At 37.9% G+C, this 12803-nt stretch overlaps 1 protein-coding gene across 1 annotated transcript in view; it reads left to right on the plus strand.

Annotated features, from left to right (window-relative positions):
* Window positions 1-12803, plus strand: part of CACNA1A (calcium voltage-gated channel subunit alpha1 A) — a 215999-nt gene that overhangs the window by 158950 nt on the left and 44246 nt on the right. The window contains exons 33-36 of the mRNA XM_081934727.1: window positions 84-199; window positions 663-813; window positions 2556-2683; window positions 5704-5800. Of these exons, the coding sequence (XP_081790853.1) occupies window positions 84-199; window positions 663-813; window positions 2556-2683; window positions 5704-5800 (492 nt within the window). The remainder of the gene's footprint in view (window positions 1-83; window positions 200-662; window positions 814-2555; window positions 2684-5703; window positions 5801-12803) is intronic.

Genomic DNA, 12803 nt, shown 5'->3' on the forward strand with positions numbered 1-12803 from the left:
AATGATGCCTACTTTTCCCAAAGTGTTCAATTGCATTTGATAATTGGAAGTTTTTTAATCTGTGTATACCTTTGTTTCTTCAGGTTTTTGGCAATATTAGCATTAAACATGATGAGGATATGTCTGAGGATGACTTGCCTGCCATCACTGAGCACAATAATTTTCGCACATTCTTTCAAGCTTTGATGCTTCTTTTTAGGTGAGGCTCAGCAATAGTTCTTCACTAGGGAAACCATGTTAAAGTGCTATGATGCCAAGAGCCCTCATAAGTTCTTAGGCTTATCAAGCCTACATTTAATGCAAAAATTAATTTATTCTGCTACATAAAGCTTACCTAAATTAATTGTACACTGTACTGGTAGCTCAATAGACCATGTAATGTGAATCATTTCTTAGTTCTATAAAAAAAGTAACTGACTTAGTTCTGTAAAAGACAAAACAATTACTTTATTATCACAATTCACCCCTTATAGTCAATGTTAATTTTGTAATTAACATAGCTTGCATTCTGTTCTAGCAATCATTTAATACTGTCTGAGCCCACAAGTTTCTGACTTCTGATTACTAGTATCACGCTTGTCCTCAGATGGTGATATGACTGCTCCCTCAATGCTGAGTTTCCAGTGCTCACTATCTGTTCTTATTTCATCTCCCTTTCCCAGAAGTGCCACAGGTGAGGCTTGGCATGAGATCATGCTCTCTTGTCTAAGTGGAAAACTCTGTGATGAAAAAGCAGATCTCAAAGGATATCAGTGTGGCAATGAGTTTGCATACTTCTATTTTGTTTCCTTCATTTTCCTGTGTTCTTTCCTGGTGAGTAAAGGATACACAGAGTACTAAATAGAGTACTAAATAGGTAGATACGGCATGTATTTGGGGTATATGTGACTATGAATATTACAGGTTAAAATGTCAGTACACTATCCTTCTAAGATAGCATTTCAAAAATGATTTAACAAACAGTTGTAGGACAGTCTTTATCCAACATTATGTTTCATAATAGTTTTTAAAAGTCACATATTTCAAATTATTATCAATATACAATTAAAAGAAATAAGGGAGGGAGGGAAGGGTAAATCTTCTATATCAGAGTTCCCCAACATTTCTGGCCTTGTGACCGGGGGGGGGGGATGGAGTGGCAAATGCGCGCAGCTCCATTTCCATCAGCAGTGTGCACATGCACTTGCTCGCCCGCTGTTCATGCAGATGAGAATGTGTGCGGGCATGTGCTTGCCGGCTATTTCAGTTGCAAAGCCTTCATGGCTCACTAGTGAGCTACGGCCCATAGTTTGGGAATGCCTGTTCTATATGTTGGTTACTGCAAAGCAAACAGATGTTTTCAAAAACATTTTAAATATCATAGGTGGCAAGGAATACGTTCCAAGTAGTACTGTAAAAATTCAGAGTGTACGAAGGAACATATTTTCCTCTTCTCCCCACATTATATGATCTCAAAGAAAGTGGAATGTTTTTGCTGTTGCAAACATGAGAAGTGAAAAAATGCATGTTCTCTATGATAAAATATGGAAACCCGGTATGGAAAACTAGCATGACAAACATATTTTTTATTGAGTTGTGGCTTTCCATTCCTGATGCTAAGCGGAATAAATGTGGTGTCAATTCAACAATAGCACTCAAATTTTTAAAAACTGCAGAGAGAAAACAAGTACCAGAAAAGTCAACATGTTTAAGATACCATACTAGTCACATTTTTCTTTTTTTCCCCATTTCTGATGTTTACCAGTTAATCACTTCCTCAGCTTTTAAATGCAAAGGGAAACTAATGAGTTATACCTGAAAAGGTGTTAATTTTAGTGACACTTTCCCAGCTACCATTATCTCCACTGGTTAAAGATTAATGATAGCCCAATAATCTGGAGGGCATCAAATTGTACAACCCTGGCCATATTAATAATCTTTTGGACTGCCCACTTGCATCTGAAGCAATGCCTCTATTTCTAAAACATTTACATAATTGAGACAAGTCTCCGGAAAAATTTTACACCTCAGGCAACTGCCTAGTTTCTCTTTATGGTTGTTAAGCCCAATTTGGAAGATCCCTTTGGTATTAGTTCCTTCTGTCTCCTTATTTTATTCCAGGAACTAATAGGAGAGGCTTTGTGAGCATCTGGAGCAACATGGTCTAACTTACTATCTTTGTACAAATTAAGAACTTATTTTTGGTGACGTACTTAAGTGTGCAGTGATTCTGTACTTGATTCCACATTGTGTTCTCTTCCAAGAAAGTGTATTCTATTTTGTTTTACCTGTGATTGGCCTAAAATTCTACCAGCAATCCATATCCACCTTTGTCCTTTCTGAGTATTTTTTCTTGCTTTTATCTAAGACTGTTTATACCTGTCTATCTAAAAATGTGTAACCTTGTGTGTAAGAAAGGGTGTAAAACATTTTGTTTAATACTATGTTGTCTCTTCTCGTTAGATGCTTGAGCAGGTTTTTAAATTCTTGCCATGCCTTAATGTGAAGCATCTTTTTCCCCTGGAATTTCTGGTTATTTTGTATTTTTATTTTTCACTACAATTTTGATGTTGCAGATGTTGAACCTTTTCGTGGCTGTCATCATGGATAATTTTGAATATCTGACCCGTGACTCCTCCATTTTGGGGCCCCACCATCTGGATGAGTATGTTCGTGTGTGGGCTGAGTATGACCCTGCTGCCTGGTAAGGACACATCTATCTTACCGCTTCCAGTATGAAACCCAGACCCAAAGTCCATCTGAAGCAAGTGTTTAAGGACGTGGGTTTGATTGATTCATGATTTGGGATAGACTCCTTAACAAGGAGAACCAAAGCAGGGAGAGGTTCAATGTGAACAGAAAGGCAGGAACCCAATGTCTCAATTCCATTAGAAAAGTGGGAGCTAAAAGTGAGAGCTACAGTTAAAAATAGTAAAGAAGCAAAAGCCAGTCCAGTTAAGATTGTTTTATAACCTTTACACAGGAGGGGCTTTTGGCTGGTAGAAGCTTTTGGACTCTCATTCCAAAATGGAAGGCAGACCAACCGAGCAAAGAGGTGAAAAGAAGAACAGAATTCTGTTCACAAGGAAGGCTAGAATTTTATCGTGGCTCATTGTAGCAGAGTTGAACTAGGGTAGGTCTTGATAGGTTACCAGCATTGATTACTGTGTTTTGAGAGAAAGATATTAACTGAGACAGAAGTGGAGCTACTGCCTCTGTTTGCATGCGCTCCACTGTGAGTCACGCATTCTAGCAGAGTTCCAATCACCATGGAGCTGTAGCCCTGCCCTTCTGCCATTCCCATTTCCATTCCTGTTGGCTAATTTCTCTGGGTCTTACTATAAATAACCTACTGAAAGAAACAGATGTGGGAGTTAATCACTGTTTAACGTTTCCTTTTTTAATTTTAGGTTTTTGCAGCTGGATTCTGTCAAATCCACACACACACACCTTCATGTTAACCCATAATGTTCAAAAGAACATGATATATGTCCCTTTGTGGCCAGGGACATACCCATGCCATTCCTTTAATTTGAATTGTGGGCTTAATAGTCTTTCCATAGGACAACTGGTTACCATGCTAGCAACATTTGAGCCAAAGACTTAGCCTGAATTAAATCCCCATTGCTGGCTATGTTTAATTTTTCTGCCCACTTTATAACATGTAAACCAAATAAAATTGTTGAGCTACTAGTTTTGCATCCGGCTGAAAACTCAAAGATACTACATACTGTTGATCAGTCAAGGAAGGATGCTTAGTAGCTCTGTTAGCAAGAGATGACACACTCTTATTTCAATCTATAAAAATGATTTTGTGTATATGTGTATGTATGTTTATCTGACAGGGCCTGGCCTTCCCTTCTATTGTGCAATTGCTCTTGTAAATTTGTCTATGGTTTGCTGGAGAGGAGCTAGCCACCAGGTTGCTATAAGTAGGCATGGTTAATAAAGTTGTAATAATTGGCAGCTAACAGAAGACCCACCTAGCATTATCTGTATATTATTTATTATCTGAAAATCTAGTTCTCCTCCATCTGAATACAAGTCACCCTATAGTTATTAATAAAACCAGTGAAAAAAATAAAATATTGAAATAAAAGCCCTTGGCGATGGTGATTGATTTTAACATGTTCATTTTGAATTTTGAAAAGACAGCTGTGTTCCATAAAAGATAAGTAAATTGGTACCCAAGAATCAGAAAATTCTGATAAGTTCTGATTTGATATAAATTTCACCTAGATTACCTCTTATTGTCTAAGACTTCTATTACTTCTCAGCTATTTAATATATGAATGAAATCCAAAGAGGGCCAACATGTCACCCTCCAGCTGTCCTTGAAGTCCAGAGTCCATAAGCCCTAGCTTGCATGGCCATAGTAAAGGATTATGGAAGTTACTGGCCAACATCTGGAGGGCCACAGATTGCCCATTCCTATTATAATTTATATATTGGCTCCCTTCCCTTCTCACAAAGTTGATGGGAAGCATCAGTTAAAAAAAAACTGATGTGCTATGGCTCTAAGAAGCCCCTTTCTTCCTACTGCAGCCAATGGGAAAGTTCAGCTTCTTCGTATAAACAGAGGGAAATGGTATTACTTGACTGAAGTGAAGGTCTCTAGCCATTAGTTCTGCTATGTTCTGTGTGTACATAACAAGTGTATGTGTTATTTTGCCCTGTAGCGTCTGCACTAACCCCCGTGTATTCTTCTTGCAGTGGCCGAATTCATTATAAGGATATGTACAGTTTATTACGTGTAATATCTCCCCCCCTGGGCTTAGGCAAGAAATGCCCTCATAGGGTTGCTTGCAAGGTTTGACTTACACTAAAACCTGCTAGCATCAACGGAATGAATGTTGCTTATGGTTTATTTTTTTAATATATATCTTATATATATATATATATATGCGTGTGCATATATATATCTGTACACATACCTATCTATATATTGCACTTTCAAAAGTAATTTAGTAATGTAATTAGCCAACAGAATGCGTGAAATGATGCTGCCACCCAGACCAGTAACGCATGGAGCATATCAATTACCTTGAACCATCTTTGCTTGCTGTTAGCTGGAGCTAGGCCTGGAAGGATTTATGAGTCTCTCTGTACCCACCACTGCCACTTTCTGCATACTAATACTTCCATCTGGGGGGGACAGAGACTCCATCAACACTTGACCATTTCTCCCTCCCCCCCTCTCTCTCTCCCCAATTCTTTCCAGCCTTTTTTTCCTCCAACACCTTTTCTTCCTGTAGTTTTCCCTTCTCCTATATTGGCAAAAAGGGGCTTTCTTATCTCTCTCTCTTTCTCCTTCTCTTTTTCTAAGAAAACCTGACACTGTACTTTTTGATCTGCTAAGAACATAAGGATTGTGATCTGCATTAACCTCATAGTGAGCAAGGCAGATGATGACACATGCTTAAGTGAAATCTGAACTCTTGTGACAAGGACACAAACTTTGAACGTGTAGTCCAATATTTGGTGGACCGCAATTTGATTACAAACAATTTTTCTACTAAAAATCATCCATGAAGATCAAGCATATTTATACTCCTTGCCAACCAGCAGCACAGTAATCTTTTCATTTTTATCTTTTTTTCTCTTTTCTAATTGATTTTTTAATTTTTTTTTTTGTAATTCTTTCTCTCTATTTTTCCATGAATTTTCCTTTTTTTAAATTATTATTGGTTATTATTGGCTATTATTATTTTTTTTTGCTCCCAGGGGCCGGATGACTTTCATGGACATGTATGAGATGCTGAGACATATGTCTCCACCCCTGGGGTTAGGGAAGAAATGCCCTGCCCGTGTTGCTTATAAGGTAGAATATATATATGTGTCTGTGTGTATATTATTATTTTTTAAACGAAACAATAAATATTTCAAGTCAGCTTCATTTTTAATTATTTTGATTGAGCAGAAACAACCCTATAATTTTTGTAATTTCTTCCCCTTCTTCATTCCAGTTTCTTGAACAATGACATTCAGTTCTGTTAGTGTTTCATGTTTCAGAGACTCCATTATGGCCAATAAATAAGGGGTGGGTAAAAAAAAAAAACCAAATCTGAGGTGCATGCTTCTACTCAAATAATTCATTCATTCAGTGCCATCTAGCAGAAATTGTTTATCATTCCCTTAGAACACGCCAAATAACCTAAAGTACCTTTGATGTCCAAATAAGAAATTTTGAAGGTAAATATTCATCCGGTGACATATCTTCATAGAACATACCCATATGAAAACCAACCATTTGTAACCTATAAATAAAACTTTACACTAATCTATATCAGGTTCCCCCACGTAAAATTATGCTTCTGTAATTCCCATCTTCTCTGAATGCAGAACATATATGCAACAATATTTAGATTTTATTTCTATCTAAATAAATGCCACAGCATTAGTTACAACCCATTCCCAGTACAGTACATTAATTATATGGTGGCAGAGAAGGCCACATAAGTAGGACAAAAGCAAAATTAGGTGCTTGGTACGCTATGCTCTACAGTACACTGATAATATATTTGTCTTACATTAAGACTGAAAGATTTGAATTGGATCCAGAAACTGAGTCTGGATTTACTTTCTTAAAGTTCAGAGAAAGTTCAGGAAAGTCCTCTGGACAAATTCTGTAGCAGATCTGAAACTAATTTGGATCAATATCAGAATAGATTTGTTTCCCAACCAGCCCCACCCATACAAACCCATTAGACTTTAGTAAGTATTGATGCATATTCCAATTAGGAGTGAAAAATTCAATTGCGTCTCCAAGGCACCTAGCATAGCCCAATATACATCATGATTTTTCATGATTTTTAATCTTCACTATGTTTAAAAACAGCAAGAAAATGCAAATAAAGGAGCAAGAAGGTGATTCTCCTTATTGATTGTTTCCTGTCAGGTGATAAAACTAAATATTTTAATTGTTTATTTCCTCATGGCTGGTGGGAATGTGAAATGCCATAGCTCTTGAACTAAACAGAAAAGTATGCAGACATTAATTTCCTGCATTAACTGCCAAGCCTTATTCTGCTTCAGTAAAAAAATTGGTGAGCGGCTCTTTCCTTACTGTAAGAATGACAAGAGACCAATTTAAGAAAAACAACTTGCTGGCTGGAAAAACAACTATTCCCAATGAACCAGGGGAAGGGGAAGAATTTTGATAGTTAGCTAGCCACTATTTTAGTTTTTTGCCAAAATGTGGCTTTATTACTTTAGTGCAGTGCCTGGGCAACCCTCTGTCTGAGATCAGCTGCTTACTGAAGATGGAGAAAGGACAGACTGTTCCAAACCTTTCCTTAGCCTAGATTGAAAAACTGGAACAAATAGGAGTAGAAAAAAGCTTGTCAGGAAACAGCTAACAGATCAGGTGCTGGGGAGGCTATTTTTAAATTAAACAAATTTACTGCTAGACATGGGTGCAGTGAAAGATTGATAAATATGGCAATGGGTTTAGTACTCTTTGCAGTTAAAAATAGTTGAGATAACAGCTGACAGTGGGGAGTAGTTGCTCATAAATGAAGGTGAATATATGTGTCCCAGGATAAAATTGCAGGATCCAATTTGGGTCGGTCACCAGGACCAGAGGTTTTGTCGTCTGAGCTTTGGGGGTTGTGGTGGAGCCCATCTTCAAGGGAACTTCTCACTAGCAGAGTATGTCCTCAGTGTAGTAGGAGAGTTTCCCATGTTGTTTTGCAATTACCACTAGTCTGTCAGCTGTTTTAACTTTGAGTTTAGCACACTTCTGAAAGACTGCTAAACTGTCATTTCAATGTAAAACAAAAAAAAAAGGGTGACATGTCTTGTGTAGACATTGTAGCTCCTTTCACCTGTTTTTCAGGCTAAATGATCGAAATGGATAGTCAGTTCTTTATCTTCCAGAGCTGCAATTGCAGAAGAAGCAGACACAGGGAGAAGCCAGATTTTACCTGACTGGTCTCTGACAAAGCTGGTCCCCTTAACTGGTGATTTGTCAAGTAATAAGCTGCCTCTTCCAGATTCTCCTTTAAACAAACACCTGATAAGTAAATATTAATACATTTCATATGAATAGCTTTCAGGAAGGTTGTATTCTGAAGCAGCAGGAGAAATCTATATTTCTTAAGGTTGACTCAGCCTTCCATCCTTCCGAGGTTGGTAAAATGAGGACTCAGATTGTTGGGTGCAATATGCTAATTCTGTAAACCGTTTAGAGCTGTAAAGCACTATGAAACGGTATATAAGTCTAAGTCCTATTGCTATTGCTATTTCTTTCCATTTCTCAATGCAGTACTCCTCACTTCCCTGCTGCTCAGCTTCTGTTTTGTCTGATACAGTTCTCCAAGCAAGAAAATAACCAGAAACATAGTGGATAGCTCAGTTGAATGAACCAGATTATCCTGCAGCCTATGACAAAATTACCCAGAAGGGAGGATTATGCCAGTTCATGGCCCAAGCAGTGCAGTGGCCTAGAGGTGAAGATACCCACCTCCCACTCAGAAGATTGAGAGTTCAATCCTTGGTAGCAGCAGATGTTTCTCTACCAGGGTGCAAAGAGAAGACATCTGCTGCGAACCCTACATAGATGTCAAGAAGGGTATCCGGCCAGTAAATGCTCAGCTTCGTTTGGTCTCCCAGACTCCACCCTTAAGCAAAGGATTACAGGCTTGTTAAAAGCATGCTAGTTCAATAAAATGATGGTGTCAGGAGAAAAGGAAAAATTTTACTGTAAAACTAGAGTAGCTAAAAATAAATAACAATCTGTCTCAATTGCAGGATACGATTAGATGAAAGTAGTGCTTTCAGGCTATGTCATTTCAAAACCAGGGTATATATATGGCATAATTCCAGTCAGGATTAACCTCCCACACTTGCCATTTGCATTAGAAGAAAAGTTGCTATTATGCCCCTCCCCAGCAATACATACAGAATTATGTTAAAAATAATTTAAAGTTAAAAATATGAACAATCCGTCCAGTTTGACCCTGGCATGTTTAATAAATGCCTATTCTGAACATTTAACATTGAAGTGTCTTTAATCAATATGCAGTTAGAATCCAAGCCACTTTGCATGTTTTTATCTTCAAGTTCCATAGTAAAAAGACTTACGTGAGTAATTTTTCTCTACTTTTCTCTACACAACACTAGAACAATAAACTAGGCAAAAATCACTTCAAGTATCCAGATGGCACAAGCTGGCTATACAATTGAAGAGATAAACAATAATGTAAGAAAGAACACTAGGGACAAAAGGACAATAAAATTTTGAAAAATTATGTACAACAATATTCCTTCAAACCCTCACTTAGAACAACTTCCCCAAACTTGGCAATCTCCTGATGTTTGGACAATCTGCAAAATTCTGCAACTAGCATCACCTTTAGAATCCTGGAAACTTATGTCCACACATCTGTAGAACCTCCCATGCACTCTCCTTGTTAGTTCATCGATGTATAATTGAGGATTAACAAGGAAATTGGTACCATGTCAGATGAATTTCAGGTATTAATTTGCTTGACCTGAGAAATTTTCTGTCTACAAGAACATAACCTTATGAGAAGGTGCTCACTGTTAACAAGAAGCAAATATTCCTTTTTCTGCCCCCTTTTCTCTGCTTTCATGCCTCTTCCTCTGTCAATACGGTTCTGTCAGAATTTTTTCCTTCTGTCCCTCAGTATTTCCATAGTCTAACCCTATGCACAATTCAGTAACTGATCCAAAGTGTGTCTTTTTTCTCTCCCAATTCCCAATTCAGCAACCAGAGTTCTTGTGACATTTCCCATTTGTGTGAATGAGACAGAGAGAAAGATCTTTCCTTCACCTCATCCATTGGATTTCTGTTACTGATTCATGGCCTAGCTATTGAAATGTTCACTCTCACTTGAATGGAAAGGGCTTTTTTCTACCTTTGTTAGCCGGAGTTACAATGAGTTGATTGAGGTACAGTTCAATCCAAGACTATAAAAATTATGTATCAAAAATGCCACTGTATGACACAGGAGATCACATGAATTCAAGCAAGAACACTAAGGAAATTATGAAATGCTTCAAAATGATACTTAAGTAGAGTCAAAATCTGTGAATGAGGTTCTTCAGATGAACTGTAGCAGTTCTTAATGTTGGTCTATGTATCCAAGGATTCTCATTCAAGTAGTAATAAAAAGTGAATTATTGTGTCAATCCCTACACTTAAAAGTTTCTGACATAATCTGAGAGTTGAGGGTGGGGGGCAAAATTGTTGTCTTGTCCAGTTGTTTTATTAAGGAAGGAGTCATGCAGGAAAAATTATTCTGTCCAATTATGCTAGGACCATTTGGTTGCTAATAGTTATACAGTCCTTCAGATGCAATTGCATATCTCCCATATGGTTTCTACATTTCTGAATTACTACGCGGAGCCATAGTTGAAATGTAAAACTATCTTTTTACATTTGCCTCTTGCTATTGAATTAAACATGCCAAATCTTTCCGCTTCTTGGTAGATTCATTTTCCTATGATTGGATTAAGTTACGAAATAAAAGATTATTACTCTTCCCATGTGTCCTATAGAGGCAGTGGTGGGATTCAGCCAGTTTGCACCACTTTGGGAGAACCAGTTGTTAACTTTCTGAACAGTTTGGTGAACTGGTTATTGGAAGAAACCATTAGGGCAGAGAACCGGTTATTAAATTATTTGAATCCCACTACTGTATAGAGGGCATCATCCACCTCAGGATGACACAACTTCCTGGAGCTAATAGGGTTCACAAGTACATTTTCCTCTACCTGTGGTCATGCCTAGAGAGTAAAGTGTTTGGTCTGACAGAATTCTTTAATAGTCCATTCAGTATATATCATATTTAGAAAATGTTGTTTTTTATTTTTCTTTATGCCTACCCAGCATCTCCTTTCCCCTTTCCACCTCCTATAACTACTTGCCTGGCTAAAAGGTGGGGCAAGTGAGAAGGCAATGAGATTGGGTGGTATATTTTCTGCACTCTTGCTAATCTACCACCAGCCTAGAAACAGGGAACCAGGAACCAGAAGGTATATCTGTGTATTCCTGGCATTTCTCAGTATCACTAGAGACCACAGCACTTGTACCAGCCATTAGGTTCCATAACCACCAAAGACCCACAAGATGCAATCTCTTCCATTCCTAAGTGCTGAGTTCCATCCCGTTGCCCTCCACTTTTCTACAGGGCAGGGCGGGGACACAGTCACCGAGCCCACTTCTTCGAACTCAACGAATGGAGGCTTCTGAGGGCATCAGCTTGGAAGAGGGCCAACATTCCATCCCTCAGGGCAGCTTTCCATTTTGGCTCCAAGACCTTCTGGGTGGATGTCTGAGGTGGGGGTGAGTAATAAATCTCCCATTTGCTCCAACTCAGTTATCCAGGGAAGAAACCCAAGACATTAGAGCTAAGGGGCAGATCTAGATCCTTCCTAATTCAAGAGTGGAAATCTTTGGGCCAGTTATGGCCTCCAACGATTCATTTGGATTTATCATGACGCCTCCCTCTTCCCACTAGAGATAACTTTTAGGCCTATTTTGAAGGGCAGTTTGGGGGTTTAAGAGATGGAAATCACTCCTTAACATCACCAAGCTGCTTCTAAACATAGGCTCAATGATATTTGGTTGGTTGGTGCAAATGAGTGCTTTTGGACTATCAAAAGAATCTGTCCCCATAAGGAGACATCCTATTTATCACATTGGGATTCAGAATTATCAGAACATTGTTTCATCTTTCCTTCATCTCTTTCCCATCTAAGACTGATAATTTATTCTCAAAGTTTAAAGAAAGACTCTTTAAAAGTGGGGAAATTCCAAAGGCGATGAAAAGGTATCCATTAGTATTTCCTCCTTGCTATCTTGCAGCTTCTTGGAAATGTTTGGATTCTATTTTGAAAGTGTAAGCTGCCCTTTCAGGAAAGCTTTAGCCTCCCTCTACAGGGACCTGTTTATTCCAAGCTGAACTTTTCACAACTTATTGGCCAATACATTAGTGTTCTATAATTCTCTTCTGTTCAGTGAACCTGAATACTTGCTTCCCCTAAGCCATTTTCTTTTTTACCATGTATGTAGTTATTGTCTTCAAACTACCTTAATAACCTTGGAAAAGTAGATTGGCCCATGCCACCAGAAACAGACTTTGAATTAGTGAATAAACGCTATGCATTTCCCACTCAAGTTTCAGAACTGCTCAAATTTCCTATTATTGATACCTCTGTTGCAGCATTAATTTCCTATTGTGAGGTATAGTCCTAATCTCCCCTATGAGAAAAGATTGAGATGTACATAAAAACACTATAGTAGAATTTGGAGTTTCTGCCAATATAAAAACAAAATAAAAGATGGCATCTTTGGTTTCATCCCAGACCAGCGAAGAATGGCTTACAGAAATTTTCATCCACATGAGCCCTTTCAGATTACTCAACTCTGGATACTATCCATTTCAGAGATTTGACCTATATTTTGCTGCAAGAAAACACATGCAATTGTTAAGAAACTAAGATAAGAATCGGTGCTCTTAGATTGATTCAATTGGTTCCTTTTTTTTCTTCCAGAATCTTAGAATACCACAAGGGTGACAAGGATAAAAAGAAAGCTTTTTCACTAGCCAGGAGGAAATGAACATAGGTCCAAAGTTAACCAACCATTTCATTTTACCTAATTATCATGTTTAAACCTTCCAAAGAATTAAGATAAATCAAAGATGAATAATTTATTAATCCACAAATATCCATATCTCCACTTTTACAATTTCTGAAAAACTCCTAAGATTGTGCTGTGAAAATTAAGCAATACAGTCCCTCTAGCTAGTCTAACCAATCATTGATTTGAAATTGAGTCCAGATAGAACTTCCCT

The sequence above is a fragment of the Natrix helvetica genome, assembly GCF_964273705.1.
Source record: "Natrix helvetica genome assembly, chromosome: 1".
In the NCBI taxonomy this organism is placed as follows: domain Eukaryota; kingdom Metazoa; phylum Chordata; class Lepidosauria; order Squamata; family Natricidae; genus Natrix; species Natrix helvetica.